Source organism: Orcinus orca, chromosome 8 (genome assembly GCF_937001465.1).
Source record: "Orcinus orca chromosome 8, mOrcOrc1.1, whole genome shotgun sequence".
In the NCBI taxonomy this organism is placed as follows: domain Eukaryota; kingdom Metazoa; phylum Chordata; class Mammalia; order Artiodactyla; family Delphinidae; genus Orcinus; species Orcinus orca.
In genome coordinates, this window is record NC_064566.1 from 77,505,449 (window position 1) to 77,527,909 (window position 22,461).

The 22,461-nt window shown below is 37.5% G+C and overlaps 1 protein-coding gene across 1 annotated transcript in view; it reads left to right on the forward strand.

The window, feature by feature from the left end:
* Nucleotides 1–2,466: 2,466 nt before the first annotated feature.
* The window catches only part of CFAP300 (cilia and flagella associated protein 300), a 28,411-nt gene continuing 8,416 nt past the window's right edge, over nucleotides 2,467–22,461 (forward strand). Inside the window, exons 1-4 of the mRNA XM_004283352.3 lie at nucleotides 2,467–2,609; nucleotides 2,819–2,900; nucleotides 14,369–14,444; nucleotides 19,723–19,889. Of these exons, the coding sequence (XP_004283400.1) occupies nucleotides 2,500–2,609; nucleotides 2,819–2,900; nucleotides 14,369–14,444; nucleotides 19,723–19,889 (435 nt within the window). The 5' untranslated portion in view covers nucleotides 2,467–2,499. The remainder of the gene's footprint in view (nucleotides 2,610–2,818; nucleotides 2,901–14,368; nucleotides 14,445–19,722; nucleotides 19,890–22,461) is intronic.

Genomic DNA, 22,461 nt, shown 5'->3' on the forward strand with positions numbered 1-22,461 from the left:
GATAGAGATCTGTTAGATTTTTAGTCAGGCCTGCTCAAGTTATAGGAGAAAAGAGATGGACTGCGGTTCAGTCCTACTAAAACTAAAACTCAGCCTTGACCCATTGAATCCCTGATTGTATTAAAGTTGTCGGCTATTCACCTTCAAATAGTGAATACTTTCCAGTGGAAGATAATGTCTTCTGAATCTCTTACACTTTTCAAACACACAATGTTGTACCTAAAACAAAAAGTTGTTAAATGTGTGAGAAGACAGAGAAACATGATTTATAATCAAGAAATAAACAGGGAAAAGAAGCAGATCCAAAAATAATTCTCCTATTGAAGAACTCAAAGATTTAAAAATAACTTTAACCTGTTAAATAAAGAAAAATGTATACTAAATGAATGAAAAAATGGAGATTTAAATAGAATATATTAAACAAGATTAAGATGGACATTCAAGAACTAAAAAATAAAATATCTGAAATTAAGAGTTAAGCAGAAAAGATTAGTGAATTCAAAGTCAGGTCAATAAAGAATGGAAAAGATGAAGCACAAGAAGAAACAAAGAATTGAAAAAGATATAACAGAGAAATATGGGAAATTGTTAAAAGTTCTAATATACATGTAATTGGAGTCCAAGAAAAAGAGAAGAGTGAGAACAAAGTGGAAGAACTATTTGAAGAGATAATAGCTGAGTTTTTAAAAACTGGTTAAAAGGCATCAGTGAAAGAATTCAAGAAGCTCAGCAAATCCCAAACAGGATGAAAACAGAAGACACACACAAAAGCACACATACACAAGAATACATACACACACACACGACAGATGGAAGAGGATTGCCAAACTACTGAAACCAAAGGCAAAGAAAAAAATTTTAAGCAGGAAGAGGAAAAAAAGACATATGACTTTGAACGGAGCAACACTAAAACTAATGTTTGACCTTTCAACAAAAATTTGGAATCCAGAAGACAACAGAATACATTTTTAAAGTGCTGGAAAAAAGTTGTCAACTTACAATTCTGTACAGTCTGTTGTAAGATATCATTTAAAAATGACGATAAGGACATTTTCAGACAACAAACTCTGAGAAACTTACTCATCAGGAGACCTGAATTATAGGAAATACCAACAGAAGATGTTCAAACTCAATGAAAATAATCCCAGATTATAAATTCAGAACTGCTGGAAGGAATAAGAAAAATGTAAAGGGTAAATATACTAGCAAATATGAAATATTACTGGCTGTTTAAAATAACAGTAACAAAATAATGTATTTTGGACCTATGTAGAAGTAAAATATTGACCAAAAAAACCCGAAAGGTGAAAAATGAATAAATAGATTTTACCTGTTGTAAGGTTCTTGTTTGAAACATAGTGTAAGTGATGGGTTAAGGTGCTATGTAATAAATCAAGGAGTCATATTTTATCTTGAGTAACCAATAAAAATTATACTAAAATGTATAACTAAAAAGCTAAAAAGGAGAAAAATGGAATAATAAAAATACTCTATTATTCCTTTCTTGCCTACTTTTGGATTAAAGGAAAAAAGAACAGAATTAGAAAACAACAAACAAGATGGTAAGCTTAAACCCAACCATGTCCATAACATAAAAGGACTAAATCTACTTAGAAGACCAAGGCTTGATGAAAAACTAAAATCAACAACGAAAACGAATATTCTGTGTGTTTGCGTTTCCCTCCCTCTTTCTCCTACTGCTGTTGGCTGAATATGGAATAATCAAGATCAGTTTTTGGAGGACTAGGGGAAAAGGAAAGGGAGTTAGCAAGGAGGTGGAAAAGAACGACATCCCTCTCTCCCCCTTCTGAAGCTCAGATACACAGCTATTAGACAAAACAAAACGACAACAAAACTATAGATACGAAAGGTCATTTTCAATAGGAAATAAGAAATATGTGTTTCTATTAAACAGCACGTTGTACTGTAGTGTATATGGAAAATTACTTTAGCCTTCAGATGTAACTTTTGAAGAAAAAAAAAAAAGCCGGATGGTAAAAGAATAGTTTCCCAAGTAGTCATGATAGTTAAACCTAATTAATTAACCTAAATAATTCAAAATAACTTTTTATTCAGAAATGTTTGAGTCACTAAACTTAGATAGCTATAAATCTAAGATTACACCGTTTGAGACTAAGAAATTAACCCACGCGGCGTAATTATTATCGAGTTAATTTCAACAAGTATGTACTGGCAATTTTTCTCCGCCCCCGCCCCCTAGTTTCCAGCACCGCTAACATGGCGTGAAGGAGCGAAAGTGACGGTAATTGAGGCAGAAGCTGCGGTAGCGGCGCCCCGAAACCCCAAGGGGGATTCTTCCTCCGCTAGCTGCAGCCGGGCCGGGAGGCGAGTCTCCTCGGCCTAGGTAGACCCGTGGCCCCGCCCCACTCTGCCCCCGCCCCCGAAGCGTCAGGCCCACCCGACGGCCGCCGCGTTGCTATGGAAACCACCCCCGCGTTGCTATGGAAACGACCGTCGCTCCGCGCAGCCAATACAGAGATGGCGGCTGGGGAGCTGGTGCCTTTGGGCGGCTACTACTTCAGATTCCTGCCTCAGAAAACCTTCAAGTCTCTGAGCACGCCGGAGACCACCAGCCGGCTCCGCCAGTGGTGAGAGGCCGAGGGGCAGGAAGAGAAGAGCCCCTCGGTCTTCGCGCCTGCGGAGACGCGGGTCGGGCGGCGAGGCGGCCCCTTCCTGAGTGAAACCGGGAGGCAGCAGTAACAGGGGCGAGGGGCGGACTTCGTGGGTGGGACGGGCTGAATGTGCTCCCCCAGAGGATGCTACCCCAAGTCGACTGTCTTTCTCTTCTCTGCCCCAGGTCCATGCTGGGTAGAATCAAGGCGCAGGCGTTCGGATTTGACCAGACGTTTCAGGTTTATCGGAAGGATGATTTCGTTATGGTTGGTATGGGGGTTGGAGAGTCCCTTGGACCACTGCTGATTTTACATTTTTTCCCACTTCGGCATAAATTCTTGTGAAGACGCCATTACTTAATGACGTCGTTTTCTTGGAGTTTGAGAATAATAAAAAGGTTCAAATGATCAGTTTTAAGAGGAACTTTTATATTTCGTATCACCATAAATTAGCTCATCTTCAGTATCCTGCCATATAGAACTTTTCTATTTTGAAAAGTCAATCTCTCGCTAGAAAATTGGGTCTCTCTTTTAGTAGGTACACCTAATATTATCCAGCTTTATCACCAGCTTTATTTACTAGGGTTAGCTTCAAAGTACTTCTGGTTGTTTCTCGAAATCAAGTCTACCCTGTGAGTACAGGCTCTATTAGCAGTTCCAATGAAGAATTCCAGAAAAAGTCTTAAGCAGTGGCAGAGTTATTGGAATAAGTCTTTAGCTGGTAGAGGTAGCTGCTTTGAAAAGGGAAAAACTCATTTGAAGGTGCAAATTCTGGTGTGTTTGTTAAATTTCATTCACGTTATTTAAAATCCTGAAGTTTTTTAATCCTCAATTAAATGGAAAATACTGTTATGGTTTGTGATATTATTTTTGCCATTCATGCCCTTCAGGCATTGACTGTAGCATAGTTGACATAGTTTATTTACTCATTCACAAACACTTCCTGAGAGCTACCATGTGCTAGGAATTCTGTCAAGTGGTGGGGTTGCTAGAAGGAACAAGACAGACAGGAGCCTGGCTTTCAAGGATCTTACAGACCCGTGGCAAGACTGCCAACAAATAAAAAAATCAGATCATCTCATACAGAATGATAGTGCAGTGAAGAAAATATTAGCCTAGTTAAGAAACCAAAATATTTACTGTGAGGGAAATTAGTTTCCCAGGGCTGCTGTAGCAAAGTACCACAAATTGGGTGGCTTAAAACAACAGAAATGTATTGTCTTACAGTTTTGCAGGCTAGAAGTCCAAAAGCAGGGTTATGCTCTCTCTGAAATCTATAGGGACAAATCCTTCCTTACCTCTTCCTAGCTTCTCATGGTTGCCAGCAGTCCTCGGCACTCCTTGGCTTGCAGCTGCAGAACTTGAATCTCTACCTCTGTCAAAGTCCCGTAGCGCTCTCTCATCATGTGTCCATGACTGTGTCTCTTCTCTTTTTATAACAACACCAGTCATTTCGAATTAAGAGTCCACCCTACTCCAGTATAACCTCATTTTAACTAATTTTATCTGCAACAACCCTGTTTCCAACTAAGGTCACTTTCTGAGGTTCCAAGAAGGACATGAATTTTGGGTAGAGGGTTGAGGGTGGAATACTCTTCAACCCTGAACAGAGGGTAAATTGGTTAAATGTCTATTTCCCTTTACCTAAGTTAGTGTTATAATGTTAATATAATATGCCACTGATGATGGCATTAGTGACATTTCTCAAATATTCATGGTAAGATTTGTATAGTTTTTAATATTTTTCATTTATGCCAGTACTGGCTCTCAAATTAATATTTTTTTAAAAGGAGATGATCAGGATTTTAATTTGCTGAATTTTAGAGTGCTGTACAATTTTTAATATAAGCCATTTACTCAATAAATATTTGTTGGATACTTACTGTATCCCTGCTGGGAGGTATTAAAAAGATGAAGAGACCTGATCCCAGCTTGTAAGTGATGTGTACAGTTTTGGAAGCTAGAAATGTAAAGAACTCTCTACAAGACAAAATAATTTCTATACTGGAGGATATATAAGGTGCCCTAGGCACAAGGAAAACAAAAGATCACTCAATTGGAGGGTCATTGGTGTCAGAAAAATTTCATAGAGAAGGGTGTAGAATTAATTTGAGTTTTAATAGACACAAAGTTCTTCAACAAAATCAAAATTCATCCATAAAGCACAACAAATTTCCAAATAGCAGGCAATTTTTTTCAAACTAATTTTCAATATCTTCATGTTTATTTATCCTAATTTTTTCCTGTGAGGTAGACAGTATTATTCCCATATTTCAATTTAAAGAACTGTATTCATACAATCATTATTTTTACTCATGTAACTAATTTGGAGGAAATAAAGCACTGTGGCTAAGAGCATGGCCCAGAAGGAGATTTACCTTGAAGCTAATGAATCTTCAGGGCCCCTCACTAGCTAAAGCTCCTCACTTAGAGAATCCCCTTCCAAGGAACTCAGAGATACTCCAGCAGTATGTTCACATGTTTTTGGAGTTTTTCAAAAGCAGATGTTTTATATTCTTAGAGTCCCTAAAATCATTTATGCTTAGAGCCCTACAAAACCTGGATCCCCCGCTCATTTGGCCTCAAGTTAGCTGTCTCTGTTCAAATTCCAACTCTTGCCACTTGCTGGCTGTATGACATTGGGCAAGTTACTTAACCTTCTTCAGCCTCTGTTTACTTTTCTGCAAAATGATCACAGTGCTTGTCTTTTTGAAAATGAAAATAATGCTGAATATCTGATGGGATTATTAAGAAGATTCAATGAATCATATAAAATATTTAGCAAAATGCCTGGCTCATAATAAGTGCTGTTATTGTTATTAACATTTGTATACTACTTTACAAAGTGTTTTCCCAAAGCAGTAGTGACTCCTGTGTGCCAGATTTAGCTTTCAGCACTTTTTATCCATTTATCACTAATCTTTACAACAATCTGGTAAATTTGGTGTTTTGACCCCCGTTTTACAGCTGAGGAAACTGAAGCTCAGAATGGTTAAATAATTTGTGCAAGCTTGCCCAGCAAATGGCAAAACCCAGGCCTTTGACTCCAACTTCCATTTCATTTCTACTACAAAAACTATAACTGAACAAAGGGTACTGCTTAAACTAGGATTCCAGATTATGAATTTTCCCTTTCAACTTAAAAACAAATTATGTTCCAAAAGTTTATTTGTGAGGTAGTAAGTGGATGGAAGGAAGGAAGGAAATATTCATCCAGCAAATATTTCTTTAGTTCCTAAGTCTGTACAGATGAACAATACACAGTTAAAGAGAAGGAAACAGACCAAAAATTGCATTGCAGAATGAGAAGTGATATAAAACATAACATGCACAAGGTACTGTAGTGGCACAAAAGAGAAAGTGGTCATTTTTGACTGAGGTGGTTAAAGGAGGGTTTCCAAAAGACAGGGCACTTGAGCTAGGGCCTGAAAGATGAGTAGGAGTTTGTCAGGTAGACAAAGTGGAATTATTTTAGACAGACGGGTGGGACGATATTGTATAAGACTTTATGTGCCATACAAAGGAGTTCAGACTTTAGCTGCTGAGGAGTTGCTGAAAGGTTTTCAGCAAGACAGTAATATTTAAAGTACTGAGATCACCTGGCAGAAGTATGGAAGGTAGATTGTTAGGACTGAGTCTGGAAGCAGTGAGAACAAATTGAAAACTGTTATCCTCCAGACAGTATATGGTGATACCCTGAATTAAGACAGGGGCACCGGGATAGCCTGGAGAGACGTTTATGAGAAACGTAGTACTCAAGGGCTGATAAGATAATTGAGAGTTAGGCAAAGGGCAACATGTAGGATGACCAAGTTTTTGATTTGGTTGATTAGAGTGGCCAATTTAAATACACAGAAAGTGGAAAAGAGTATATAATGAAAATGAATTCAGTTTCAGGCATGCTAAATTTGAGGTGCATACAAGTGGAAATATCCTAGATAGTTCAATATATTATCTCACTTTGAGTCTCAAGAGAAAGCTCTGGGCTTAGTATATAGTGTTGGCATCCTCACCATGGACTAGGGATAATGACAGGAATCTTCCATATGTCCTGCAAGGGACCTCCTTAATTTACAGAGTTTTCTGAAGATCCGCACAACACATTATATCTCATGACCAGACTCTGCTTACATCTCAGGACCACATACCACAGAGACTGCTAGGAACTGCAAATGTTTAGCTGAGCACATGGCTGTCCCAAATAAAATTGGGATTCCTTAAGGAAGAAGGAGAGATTTGATATTGGATCAGAAATCAGCAGTCTGCCAGATAGATGATAAAGTCAAACATCTACTTATATTTCATATTTGTGACATATAATAAACATACATTTAAACTGTGTTATATAAAATATTAGTTTAGAAATATGTTTCTACTCTAACATTTTATGAAACAAGTTTATGCAAATCTTCACATGCATTTGACATCAGTATCTTTGTTATCACTGGAACTAGTTTGTGAATCAAATATTTTTCCAAAGGATATCAGCTTTCCTAAAGCTATCTGAGATTCAGAGAATCCCTTCTAATGTCTCACTGGAAATTCTATAACGCAAAATACCATTTGTACACATTAGGGCAGGGTTTCTTGTTTTCTTTAAAAAAATTCATTCTTCAGGTATATAATTGTGATTTCAATAACAACTGTTGCTTTGAGGGGTCTTTATGAAGACTTATTTCCATTGGCTCCAGGCCAATTCACTGCAGGCCACTTAACCTACTTCCTTTCATTATGACATGTAAAATGTAATTGTAAGTGGATACCCCCCAGGGATAATTACTAAAACTGAATTAAATTCCCCCTTTTGCTGATTCTTCAGAAGACCTCTAAAAAGCATTCAGAACGAGTATTAATTGGGGTTAATTCCAGCATATATGTATCTTTTCAAGATATGTATTATATAAATTAAAACAATTGCACAAACACTCTTTATCTGACTTTTTAAAGTTATAAGGCAACTTCCCTTTTTTCTGAAGAATAATTTGGGGGAAGACTTTTGTAATTGGGCATATATGATACCTGTAAATTGTTTACCTTTAACCTCCACCATTAGAATGTGGAGACATGAGAACAGAGACTTTGTCTTGCTTGGCATAATGTAGACATTCACAAATATTTGTTGAATGTACTAATTTTCACCCACATACCTGGTCCTCTCCACTTTTGCCTCTCATTAAACAACATTCATTCTGCCTTATTATTCATGCAAAAATTGTAAGAGTCATCTTTGATTCCTCCTTCTCCCTTTGTCCCTTCTTCTAAATATTCATTGAATCCATCCACTTCTCTCCCTCCCACTTGCTATCATTTTGACATGATAGCATTCTCATGGGAACATCAGACCTTTCTGGATTACAGTAGTACCATCCCTCCTAATCAGTCTCTTTACAGCCCCTCAGTTCATCTCCACATTGCAGCAGGAATGAGCTTTTAAAAATATGACTCTAATCACATCTTTCCTCTGTTTACATCTCTTCAGGGTCTTCCAACTGCCCTTAAGCTCAAAATACTGATCAATCTAGATCAATATTAGATTAAGATAAAAAATTTTGACTTGACCTACAAGGTCCTATTTAACTCCCCAACCTCATCAGACCATCAGCCCATCAACTCTGGTCACACTGAACCTCATTACTTGTCTTCAGTGGGAAGTCCCCCTTCCATTCTCCCCTTACAGACTTGACATTTTCTTCATCTTGAAAAATAGTCTTGCCAGTGTCATGCTGGAACCAGCTCAGGACAGCCTAACTGCTAAATTTTCAGGAAGCTTTGCTGGTTGTTAAGCTTTTGGCAACTTGAAATCCACCCTGGAAATCAGCAAGTGCTACAAATCAGGGCTTTTGGCTGGGAGGAAGGGGTATTTAAGAATTTGTTAAGAATTTACCAGTATACCTTTTGCCCAGCTGACTCCTACTCACCTTTTAGATCTAAACCTAAATGTTCTTTCTGCATTAACCTTTCTTCCCAAAACCAGTAGAGTAGATCTACCTATTACGTACTCGCATTATAGCACCCTGCATTTTTTCATAACACTCATAGCGTGTTACTTAATATCTTCCCTTTTAGTCTGTAAACTCTATGAGAGCAGGGACTGCGTCCATTTGATTTTTGGAACTGTGATGTCAAGTGTACTTTCAATTGAGTGATGGGAGCAAGAGCCAGATACAGAAGAATAACTGGTAGACAGAGAAGTGAAACAAGATAGACTCCTCTTTCAAAAAGCTATTTAGGAAAAGAGAGTGACAGCTTAAAGGGAGTGTCAGAATAAGATAAATATTTACTGCAGCAATCTAAACAGCAAAGAACAAAGAGTCAACAATCTTTATCAAATCCAACCCTCTCAACCCCTCTCTTCCCACAAGCCTACACAACCACCACTTCTTAGGTGACTTGTTAATGTTTGGTATATATACTTCCATACTTTTGTTTATGTGCATATAAATAGAGGTTTTATTTTGTTTTGTTTTTTCAAACATATTACTTTTAAACTACTCTTTTTACTCAAAATACTTACGGCTTTCCTTCAAATTCAATACAGTAAACGTTTATTGAGTAACTGCTAAATGCCAGGCCCTGGGGATATAGCAGTGAATAAGAAAAAAAGGATATGGAGCTTACATTCTATTCTAATACTTTCTTTTCAATAACTGCATACCATCTAGCATAGATATACTGTGTTCAACCACTTTTATTTTATTATTATTCAGCCATTTTATTCAGTCATTCTACTGATGGGCACTGAAGTTTCCAGGTTTTGACACCACAAACAATACTATTAAAAAAATTCCTTGCACATAAATCTTATCTATTGGTGGTTTCATTTTTATATGACACACACATAAAAGAGGAATTTCTTGGCTCATAAGCTATACATGTTTTTAAAGTTCAAGATAGTATCCAATACTTCCCCAAAGGTGGTAAAAATTCACACTTCCACCAGCAGTATGTAAGAGTGCGTATCTTCTGGTACTCTGACCAAAACTCTTTTTATTTTTTTTATCTTTTTGGCTGCACTGTGCAGCATGTGGGATCTTAGTTCCCCAACCAGGGATCAAACCCGTGTCCCCTGCAGTGGAAGCACGGAGTCTTAACCACTTGACCACCAGGGAAGTCTGTTACTAGTCTTTTAAAATCTTGCCAATATAATGAGTAAAAATGATATCTTCTGGTTTTTATTTTCATTTCTCTCACTGCTCTTGAAGTTGAGCATCTTTTCATAAGTTTATTGGCTATTTGTAATTTTTACATGACTTTTTGTAGCCTTTGGCTATGTTTAAATCAGGCTGTCAGTTTTTCTTATAAATATTGGGCTTTTTTTAAGCCATTGATGTCATCCTCCCCCACCTTTTTTTTTTTTTTTTTAATTTATTTTTGGCTGCGTTGGGTCTTCATTGCTGCACGGGCTTTCTCTAGTTGTGGCAAGCAGGAGCTACTCTTTGTTGTGGCGCGCTGGCTTCTCATTGCAGTGGTTTCTCTTGTTGCAAAGCACGGGGTCTAGGCACGCAGGCTTCAGTAGTTGTGGCACGTGGGCTCAGTAGTTGTGGCTCGCGGGCTCTAGAGCGCAGGCTCAGTAGTTGCGGCGCACGGGCTGAGTTGCTTCACTGAATGTGCGATCTTCCTGGACCAGGGTTTGAACCCGTGTCCCCTGCATTGGCAGGTGGATTCTTAACCATTGCACCACCAGGGAAGTCCCCTCCCCCACCTTTTAAATCATATTTGTTGCAAATATTTCCTCCCAGTCTATTGTTTTTTTTTTCTTTACTACTCATCATGGACATCATTATGTTTTCTGACTGCCCAACACTTCTTGAACATACATGTGATTTGGAGTGATTTCCACCTTTCATTTTTTAGGAAGTCCGAAGTGGAATCCAAAACACTTGCCTGTTTTTAGGTATAATTGACATGATATTATATTAGTTTCAGGTATACAACATAATGATTTGATATTAGTATGTACTGCGAAATGATCACCACAGTAAGTCTAGTTATCATCTGTCACCATACAGAATTACAAAATTTCTTGTGATGAGAACTTTTAAATTTTATTCTCTTAGCAATTTTCAAATATGCAGTACAGGGCTTCCCTGTTGGCGCAGTGGTTGAGAGTCTGCCTGCCGATGCAGGGGACACGGGTTCGTGCCCCGGTCCGGGAAGATCCCACATGCCGCAGAGTGGCTGGGCCCATGAGCCATGGCCGCTGAGCCTGCACATCCGGAGCCTGTGCTCCACAATGGGAAAGGCCACAACAGTGAGAGGCCCGTGTACCATCAAAAAAAAAATATATATATATATATATGCAGTACAGTATTATTAATTATAGTCACCATGCTGTCCATTACATACCTATAACTTACTTATTTTGTAACTGGAAGTTTGTACCTCTTCAACCCCTTCACCCGTTTCATTCACCTCCCAGCCCTTCTCTCTGGCAACAACCAGTGTGCTTTCTGTATCTATTTGTTTGGTTTGGTTTGTTCTGTTTTTTTAGATTCTACATATAAGTGAAACGATGGAGTATTTGTCTTTCTCTGTCTGACATTTCATTTAACATAATACCCTCAAGGTCCATCTATGTTGTTGCAAATGGCAAGTTTTCATTCTTTTTTATGACTAAGTAGTATTCCTGTGTGTGTGTGTGTGTGTGTGTGTGTGTACACCACAACTTCTTTATCCATTCATTCACCTATGGACATTTAGGTCATTTAGGTTGTTTCCATATCTTGGCTATTGTGAATAATGCTGCAATGAAATAGGGATGCATATAGCTTTTTTGATGTGGACCATTTTTAAAGTCTTTATTGAATTTGTTACCATATTGCTTCTGTTTTATGTTTTGGTTTTTTGGCCCTGAGGCATGTGGTATCTTAGTTCCCCGACCAGGGATCGAACCCACACCCCCTGCATTGGAAGGTGAAGTCTTAACCACTAGACCGCCAGGGAAGTCCCTATAGCTTTTTGAATTAGAGTTTTGTATTCTTTGGATAAATACTCAGAAGTGGAGTTGCTGGATAATATGGTAGTTCTATTTTTTTATTTTCTGAGGAACCTCCATACTGTTTTCCGTAGTAGCTGCACAAATTCACATTCCCACCAACAGTGCATGAGGGTTCCCTTTTCTTCACATCCTTGCTAACACTTGTTATTTCTTGTCTTTTTGTTGATAGCTATTCTAACAGGTGTGAAGTGATACCTCATTGTGGTTTTGATTTGCATTTCCCTGATGATTAATGTTGAGCATCTTTTCATGTGCCTGTTCACCATCTGTTTGTCTTCTTTGGAAAAATGTCTATTCAGATTCTCTGACCATTTTTTAAACAGATTTTTAGGAGTTTTGTTGTTGTTATTGAGTTGTATGAGTTCCTTATGTACTTTGGATATTAACCCCTTATCAGATATATGATTTGCAAATATTTTGCCTGTTCAGTAGGTTGCCTTTTCATTTTGTTGATGGTTTCCTTCACTGTGTAATACTTGCCTCTTTTGCACTCAGAGCACAAACCTGGGATCTAGGGCTACCAACCAGATTTATCAGTGCAAAACCAGTTTTTGAAAAGTGAGCAACTTAAGGAAAGAGGTACACACAGAATCCTGAATTTTTATGGCAAAGGTGGTGGCAAAGGCATCCAGCTTTCAGTTAGGGCAGTCCTGGAACAGCAGTAGCCTTGGTGAGGAAAGGATCATGGTAGCTCTTTTTAGTGCTTGATGGGACTATAGCAAGGATGACTGTTTCCTCATCAGGGCAGTTCTACATATGATTTTGTGTTATTCTGAGGGCCCAGCACTTAACCCACTTAACCTGATTCTCTACATCTCCTGATAATTAGGCAGTAGACTGCCTAAGATACTTTTAATAAGTTTCTCTTCAGATCTTTTCAGCCAGAGTCAACTGCTGGTGCCTGGAAATAAAACTCTTGGCTACTTTTATTTCTTTTGCCATACAGAAAGTTTTCATTTTTTAAGAAGTGAAATTTATCACTTTTCTATGTGCCCTTGGATAGAATTAAATTGACAATTACGTTTAGATTTAGATTTAGTTGGGGAGAGTGGAAGCAGTGATTACTTACTTAAGTGGTGCTGGGAAAACTGGACAGCTACATGTAAAAGAATGAAATTAGAATACTCCCTAACACCATACACAAAGATAAACTCAAAATGCATTACAGACCTAGATGTAAGACTGGACACTATAAAACTCTTAGAGGAAAACATAGGAAGAACACACTTTGACATAAATCACAGCAAGATCTTTTTTGATCCACCTCCTATAGTAATGGAAATAAAAACAAAAATAAACAAATGGGACCTAATGAAACTTAAAAGCTTTTGCACAGTAAAGGAAACCATAAACAAGACGAAAAGACAACCCTCAGAATGGGAGAAAATATTTGCAAACGAATCAACAAAGGATTAATCTCCAAAATATAGAAACAGCTCATGCAACTCAATATTAAAAAAACAAACAACCCAATCCAAAAATGGGCAGAAGACCTAAATAGACATTTCTCCAAAGAAGATATACAGATGACCAAGAAGCACATGAGAAGCTGCTCAACATCATTAATTATTAGAGAAATGCAAATCAAAACTACAATGAGGTCTCACCTCACACCAGTTAGAATGGGCATCATCAGAAAATCTACAAACAACAAATGCTGGAGAAGGTGTGGAGAAAAGGGAACCCTCTTGCACTGTTGGTGGGAATGTAAATTGATACAGCCACTATGGAGAACAGTATGAAGGTTCCTTAAAAATCTAAAAATAGAATTACCATATGACCCAGCAATCCCACTACTGGGCATATACCCAGAGAAAACCATAATTCAAAAAGACACATGCTCCCCAATGTTCATTGCAGCACTATTTACAATAGTCAGGTCATGGAAGCAACCTAAATGACTATTGACAGACGAATGGATAAAGAAGATGTGGTATATATATACAATGGAATATTACTCAGCCATAAAAAGGAACAAAATTGGGTCATTTGTAGAGATGTGGATGCATCTAGAGACTGTCATACAGAGTGAAGTAAGTCAGAAAGAGAAAAACAAATATCATATATTAACACATATATGTGGAACTTAGAAAATGGTACAGATGAACTGGTTTGCAGGGCAGAAATAGAGACACAGATGTAGAGAACAAACGTATGGACACCAAGCGGGGAAAGCAGTGGGGGTTTGGGGTGGTGGTGTGATGAATTGGGAGAATTGGACTGACATGTATACACTGATGTGTATAAAATGGATGACTTATAAGAACCTGCTGTGTAAAAATATTAAAAAAATTTTAAAAAGAAGTGAAATTTATCACTTTTCTATGTGCCCCTTGGATAGAATTAAATTGACAATTAGATTTAGATTTAGTTGGGGAGAGTGGAAGCAGTGATTACTTACATCAGCTAATTGGGAGAACAAGGTTGAAAGAAAACAAAATTTTCAAACATTATATAACCTCTTACTTTTCACTGTAAATCATTACTTTCTATTTATTAAATTAGTCCCAAAGGTATCTACTTGGACATAACAGTATTGTTCATACTGTTCCAACTTGAAGGTAACAGAACTTCATTTCTTTATGAAACATTTATTGCTTAAGACATTTTAGCAATTTAAAATTATCCTTCCCCAATTTAAATTAAATGAGATTTTACTATAGTTATTTAAGAAGTTAATTCTTATTACTGTTTATAATAATATATCTAACTTGTTCCCCTCAAATTTGTATTTTAGGCTTTTTTTAAAGATCCAAATGTTATTCCCAATTTGAAGTTACTTTCAGATTCTTCTGGACAGTGGATTACATTAGGTAAACAAAATTTATTTTCATCTCTTCAGATTACTATTTTACTATTATAACAAAATTTTACCTCAGGAATTTTCATTATTAAAATATAAATTGTGAATAATGACTCATTTGCTTGACAACATCAAAGTCAAATATTACCAACTGTGCCAGGCCTGCCCTGCATCATTCTCCTGGTAGTGCACTGCTGCTATCCTGGCTTAACACTTAAGAGCAACTTTTCACTCTTTACATTTGTTTGGAAAGTATTTATTGTGCACCTTTCATGGACTCTGACAGATGCAGGGAACATAAAGGTGAGTAAGAGAAAACGTGTACTCAAGGAACTCACTGATATATTTTAAAATATGTGCAATAGTGTATCAAAGGTGCTAACATAGCAATGGGAGCAAAAGGAAGGGATTGGTCAATTCTACCCAGTGGGAAAAGGTCAGGTAAGATTCCACAGATGTGCGGATGCGTGGGCAAAATCTCAGCTGGGTCGGGAATGAATTTCTGGCAGCCACCATGGAACAGTCTTTAAAAATAATATATTAAATCATGGAGGAGAGAGTCTTAAATTCTCAAAAGGAGAACTTCATATAGATAATATTTTCATAGTACGTTGAAACACAGCTAGAAATCTTTAAAGAAAATTACCCAAACATTTAAACACTTAATAACACTCAAATCTCTTAAATAACTCTCAGGTCAAGGAATAAATTAGAGTTAACAGAAAACTATTTTGAAAACAGAAACATGAACACTGTATTTGAAAATTTAGGTTGAGCCCTCTTAACAGAATAAGTTATCATTCCAATTAGAAGAAGAATCTGGTTGGTAATGTGAATATGTGCTCAAGAAAATGTAAGTTGATTTCAAATTAGATGGGGTTGTTTTGGTAAATTCTTACAACGTATTTTCATGGAACTCTAGTGGCCTTACACAAAAATAACTTTTCATGAAGTATTAGTCAAGCACAAGTTTACAAACAGTTCATGATGTTGGACTTAGTAGGTCAAATTTTATTGATTTTGGCTAAAGACCACTGCAAAATTTATAGAACAAAATGTTAGTACAGTGTGATCTTCAGACTACTTACAAAGTTAAACTGAGTACCTAAGCAAATATATTTACCATTTCCAAATCTTCAAAAGGAAATAATCAGAGTCACGTATCATAGTGTTTACAAACCATGTTTACAATAACTTCAGTAAACTCATTTACAAAAGATAACGTTCATTGAAATAGGCATTCTACCTTCCCCCATTTTGGTACATACTTCACAAAACAGCACTGACTTTTTTCTAATTTTTGTAAAAGGCACTGCAAAAAGAAACGTTCTAAAATTCCACATGTACTTGACAGAACCAATTAGAAGTACTCTGAAAAATAGAAGAAGAGGTAGCACTCCATTTCAGGAACAGAAGTTTCTAGTGGATTGCTTGTACTCTTCCATTAACTTGTTTTTAATCTCCTCCTATTTGCTTTTCTTCTTCTTTTTCTCATATATCGGTCATCTTCTCTCTAATTTTACTCTAGGGGCCTTTATAAGCATAAGAAATAGCTTTTGTTTAATGAGAGAAAAGACATTTTTCAAGCAAGTGAACCAGGTTTAAAGAGAATGATGATGGAATCTCCTTCACTACTGGCTACACTGCCTACGTTGCCAATTGTTGGTGCTGATATATCCTTTCAGCCAGCTGCCACGGCCCCCTTCTTTTAGACATACTTTGCCCTTCTTTGGCTGACGTGTAATGGGTGCTTCCTATGTGCTCAGCTAAGGGCATTATGCACATTTACCTCCTTTAATTCTCAAAACAACTCTGAGAGAGGTATTATTGTATGTTCCTATTTCAAAAATGAGGGGTCAGAGGCATGAGCTAAGTAACTTGTGCAGTTTTACATAGCTGGCCAGGTGGAGTTGAGATTCAAATCCAGGCTCTAGAACTCATCTTGCCTCTGTCACTTCCACATTAACGGGGTTTCCAGAAAAGCACCGACTTGGACACTAAATAAAAAGGAGCTATCCAGTGTATTGTAATGCTAGTATTGAGGGGGAAAAAACAATACATTCTTAACTTTCTGTGTGATCTTAGTGATGCATTGTAAAACTTATAAATGCTGGAGACACAATTTAACCAAATTTCTACATAACAGAGAGTGTGTGCTATGCACTGGATTGTGTCCCCTCCCAAATTCTTATATTGAAGCCTTAACTCCTGATGTGACAGTATTTGGAGATGAGGTCTTTGGGAGATTTCAGGTTTAGATAAGGTCTTGAGAGGCCCTCATGATGGGATTAGTGTTCTTATAAGAGTCTGTCACATGTGGACACAGCTAGAAGGCAGCCATTTGCAAGCCAGGAAGAGAGTCCTCACCAGGAACTAAATCAGCTGACATCTTGATTCTAGACTTCCCACCCTATAGAACTGTGGAAAAATAAATGTCTGTTGTTTAAACTACCCAGTCTATAGTATTTTGTGATAGCAGCCCAAGCAGACTAATACAGATTTTGGTACCAAGTGGAGTGCTTCTGTAAAAATACCTAAAAATGTGGAAGTAGCATTGAAATTGTGTAATGGTTATAGTCTGTAAGAGTCTTGAGGTGCATGCTAGAATATGGATGTTAAGGTTGATTCTGGTGAGGTCTCAGATGGAAATGAGGAACATGGCATTCGAAACCGGAAGGAAAGCAGTCCTTGTTATAAAATGGCAGAGAACTTGGCTGAACTGTGTTCTAGTGCTTTTGTGGAAAATAGAACTTGTAAGTGGTAAAATTAATATTTGCTGAGGAGATTTCTAAGCAAAGTATTGATGGAGTGGCTTGTTTCCTCCTGAATGGTTATAGTAAAATATGGAAGGAGAGAGATGAATTGAAGAAGGAATTGTTAAGCGGAATGGAACCAGAACTTGAAGATTTGGAAAATTCTCAGCATATCCATATTGCAGAAAATGAGAAAGCTTGTTCTGAAGAGAACACTAAGCGTGTCCTTGAGCAACAATTTGATAAAGAGATCATGGGTGCAACTTATTGGCTTAATCAGCCATTTCAGCAGAAGCCAGATATAGAGATGGGATTGTACCAGCAAAGACACTGCCAGCTTGAACTAAAGGGGACAGAAAAAAATGAGACAAAATGAAGGCTATCAGACTTTTTAGATCCTACAGGCCCAGACCATGGAGCCACTCAACTGTAAGCATGTGCTATTCTTCAAGAAAAGAGAAGGACTGAGAAGGCAATTTAGAGATCATCAGGGTCACCCCCTCAGTTTCAACAGCACACTTCCTTGGAGGAAGAACCGCCCCAGTAGGTATGGAAAGCAGAACATTGAACCAAAGAGGATTATTCTTGAGGCTTAAAGTCTAATGGAATTTGCCTTGCCAAGTTCTAGGCTTGCTTGGGACCATCACCCCTATCTTCTTTCCTATTTCTCCCTTTTGGAATGTAAATGTCTATCCTATGCCTATCTCACCACTGTATTTTGGAAGCATGTAACTTGTCTTGTTTTGCAGGTTCTTAGCTGGAGAGGAATTTTGCCTCAGGATGAATTGTACCTCAACTCTCACCCATATCTGACTTAGATGATATTTAGATGAGACTTTGGACTTTAGACTTTAGGGTTGATGCTGGAATGAGTTAAGACTTTTGGGGCTGTTGGGATAGAATCAATGTATTTTTCATGTGAGAAGGACATGAATTTGGGGGTCCAGGAGCAGAAGGCTGTGGACTGGATTGTGTCCCTTCAAAATTCATATGTTGAGGTCCTCCTAACCCCACCCATGACCTCATCTAACCCTAATTACTTCCCCAAAGACTCCATCTCAAAATACCATCACTTTGGGGGTTAGGGCTTTAACATATGAATTTTGGAGGGACACAATTCAGTCCACAGCAAGTTCTGTTTCTATGTTTCAGATTAAGTGGTTTAAATTCAATTACCTTCTCTCACCATCCACACCCTCCTGCCACTCCCCAAATCAGACCTAGGGTAGATTTATTAAAATGGCATGTTGCCCAATGTCAGTCCCTCATCCTATGGCCAACAACCCATCTTTGAAAATTGTCTGGCTTTATACGGCTCTTGTTCTTTGGTCTTCCAATATTACTCAGACCTACTCTGTCATTTTCTCGGGTCTTCTTTTTACTTTAATCTTCCAAAGGATTTTGCTTCTAGAACAAAAGGAGCTTTTCTTAGCAGCATATCTTTTGCAATAACTGAGGCATGCACAGTTCTTGGCTCCAGGCATTCTTCTTGCCTCCACACTAGCCCAGCTCAGGATCAGAATGAGAGCGACAGGTCCTAGCAAGACTCTGGGTGGACAGCCAGAGGAAGGAAGTGCAAATAATCACCAACATTACTCTTCTCAAGCTCAAATTGCTTCTCAGGTCAGAGATCCAGCAAATATATTGGGGAGAGGACACACCATATCTAAGTCTGCAATCGTCCTAGAACTTTGAACAAGGAGAACTCCACCCCTTCATATCTGAGTGAGTGCGTGTGCGTATCTAGGTGCATAAAGGAGAGAAACCGATTGAGTGACTCACTGAGGCAATAATAAAAGTATTCACCTTAATCTTTATGTCTTTTTGCAATTTAATAGAACCTCTAGTAACAGAAAATCCATTCCTGAAAGACACATTCAGGAAATAAATGGGGGGGGGGTGTTGGTGTGGAAATGGGAAGAACTAGAGCTACAAGAGAAAAATAGACAGAACACCATGATTTCAAATTTCTCTAACACTTGTAATAACTTGATTAGGGCCTGGTTTGAAATTTACCTTGATTTGGAAAACCTTTTTTTTGTAATAAACACTATAAGTGAGATCACAAGGGAGAAATTTTTAAATGGAGAGAAACATTTTCAAAATACCCTCAGTGACTTTAGAAACATCCTTACTTATGTTAATTAAAATTTTTGTAATATGAATTATTAAGCATAATACAAATCCAAAATCATATGAAGCAATTTCTATGTTTTATAGGCAATTCTGATATATACATTAAAACTGATCTAAGAACCTCCTACTACACAATAAATATTTCATTTTCAAGTATTTTTTAATTTACATATCCTTCATCTAGGCCTGAAATGGTAAAATTTTGTTATCAACTTTTAATAATTAATAAAAATAAACAACCTGCAAAATAAGAATTTAATAAAATCCCTAAACTAATGTGTCTTTTAAATATATCAAAACATACGTTGTATTTGATTACTTCTTAGAATCTCTGCAGAGTGATATTTGTTTTGGCAATAATTGAGAGTACTAAATTAATTTTTATATCTCTTTATTCAGGAACTGAAGTGAAAAAAATTGAAGCTATAAATGTTCCTTGCACACAGCTTTCAATGTCATTTTTTAATCTGTTATATGATGAAGATATTGTACGAGAGAATGGACATATTGTTAAATGTTTAGATTCTTTTTGTGATCCCTTCCTTATTTCTGATGAATTACGAAAAGTAAGTACAGAATTTTAAATTTTCACAATAGAATTTCATTTCAGGAAATGCTTAATGTCAAATACTTTTGCCTGCCTGAAACCCATAAATTACCTCTTATCAATGAATAATGATCAGTCATAATCATTACCCGGGTAGGTTTCTTCTTGGATGGCACTTTTCTTACCAACTTGATTATGTGTGTATTTCATTAGTTCTCAGTGGGCTTCTACTGACATCTAATGGGTAGAGGCCAGGGATGCTGCTAAGCATCATGCCATGCACAGGACAGTCCCTACAGCAAAGTTATCTGGCCCAAAATGTAGTGCTGAGGTCAAGAAACTCTGGCCGATTTAATTGATGACTATTTTTCTTCAATATTTTCTCTTAACATATCAAATGAATATTTAAAAACATCCCTGGAGGGAAATAATCTTTTAATCTCATTGCTGAGATCAAAAAGGCATTTGATTAACTAAGTTAACTTTTGTTTTAATGAGAGGCATACTGAACTTGGCATCAGAAGACATGGATTATTTTCCTAATTCCTGATTTATTATTTACAAGATAATAATAACCTTAGGCAAGTCATTCAATATCTTGAGCCTCAAGATCTTATCTGTACAATATGGAAATTAAAATGCCCATTCTACCTTCTTCCTAAAATTGTTGAGAAAGCATTTTATGAAATGCTGTTAAAATGAAATATCATCATTATTATTATTTTAATTGATGAGAAAGAGTATTTACAAAACGGTCAAAAATTAGGGCTATCAAATAGATGTAGGTTCAAATCTAGGCTCTGTCACTTTAATAACTGTCATACTTAACCTCTCTAAGCTTCAGTTTCTTCATATATGAAATAGGAATAATGTAAGAATTATGTGACATAATGCATTTAAAGTGCTTTACAGAATACTCAGCACTTAGTAAGATTTCAATAATATGAACAACTACTAATTACTATTATTATTATACATTAAGAGAGAAGGAAGATGTACAAGTCTAATGTATTACAAATGCAGATAGAAATGAAACAGGGAGGCTACTGATATATCGTTCTGGACACAGGAATCTTGTCTGTAGGGGACGAGGGAGCATCCAGCCAGTCCATACATTGATCTTCACTAAGACAGTACCTAAAAGGACTCACTCCTACACCATCACTTCTACAGAGAGAGCCTCAGCAATGACGTTTGTTTGTTTGTTTGTTTGCGTTACGCGGGCCTCTCACTGTTGTGGCCTCTCCCATTGCGGAGCACAGGCTCCGGACGCGCAGGCTCAGCGGCCATGGCTCACGGGCCCAGCCGCTCCGCGGAATGTGGGATCTTCCTGGAACGGGGCACGAACCCGTGTCCCCTGCAGCGGCAGACAAACTCTCAACCACTGCGCCACCAGGGAAGCCCAGCAATGACGTTTTAAAAGGAGGATTTGTGGGACTTCCCTGGCTGTCCGGTGGTTGAGACTCCGTGCTTCCAATGCAGGGGGCACGACTTCGATTCCTGGTTGGGGAACTAGGATGCGGCGCGGCCAAAAAATAAAAATAAAAGGAGGGTTTGCTCTTCACCAGAATACCCTGCAAAACTGCCTCCCGCTTATTTATTGCCATGAGTAGCACCTCTATTCAGGAAGGGCCGGGGCTCGGTGTTTTTTGCTGATTGCCTGTATGTTTTGCTCTTGTGTTCTTTGCCGCTCCGTGGCAACAGAGCGGGCTTTAACTTGGTTGCTTTCCGGCTGAGAAAAATATAAATAACTTTTAGCTTTAGCCTGAACTAGAAAGGGCCCTCCCATTGTGTAGCAACACAGATTCTGTTGGCACACTGTGTAATTAAGTTCTGATAATAGCCTCCTTCCTGACCACCGCTCAGAAGTTGGACTCATTAACCATTGCCTATCTCCTCTCTGAGGGCTACACAACTAAACAGATCTGTATGTGAATAGAGAGGGAGATCAGACATAAAATGCTATTGTTTTAACATTCACTCCAAAAATGTTTTTAATTATAATTTTTTAATTGCACACCCTAATCAATTCAATATATGAGTCCTTGTGTAAGGAATGTGTAAACTATTCATCCCTAAGGGCTTTTGTCACCCTTGTATTAAGCCAAATCTTTAGGTGGCTGCAAACTTGGGTTTTAATATCACATTATTTCCTTATAGAGAGAGAGGGAGGGAGGGAGAGATGTTACAGGTCTTATATGTGGCACACAGAGAGCAATAAACTGTGGACCACTTCCTCTTACATTTTACTACATATAACTTCAGCTTTCATCAAGTCATTATAAGTAAACTACATATAGACAACACCATAGAGTTTATTGCTTTTTAATGCCTCTTATATAATGACCTTGTAATGATTTTCATTTGAGATTGAGGTAAATAAAATGTGAAGTTTAATCAATTTTCCTAATAAACAGTGTACTTCTTACTGCTAGACAGTGATTGTTATATGACTCATATATCCTTCCTTTACCTATGTGATAGCATTAAGTGTTATGCACAATTTTTATAGCTTTTTTCCATCTAGAGTTTCTTATGTGTATTTATGTTTGTGTTAAGTGTATGGTAATGTTAAATGTCATGCACAATTT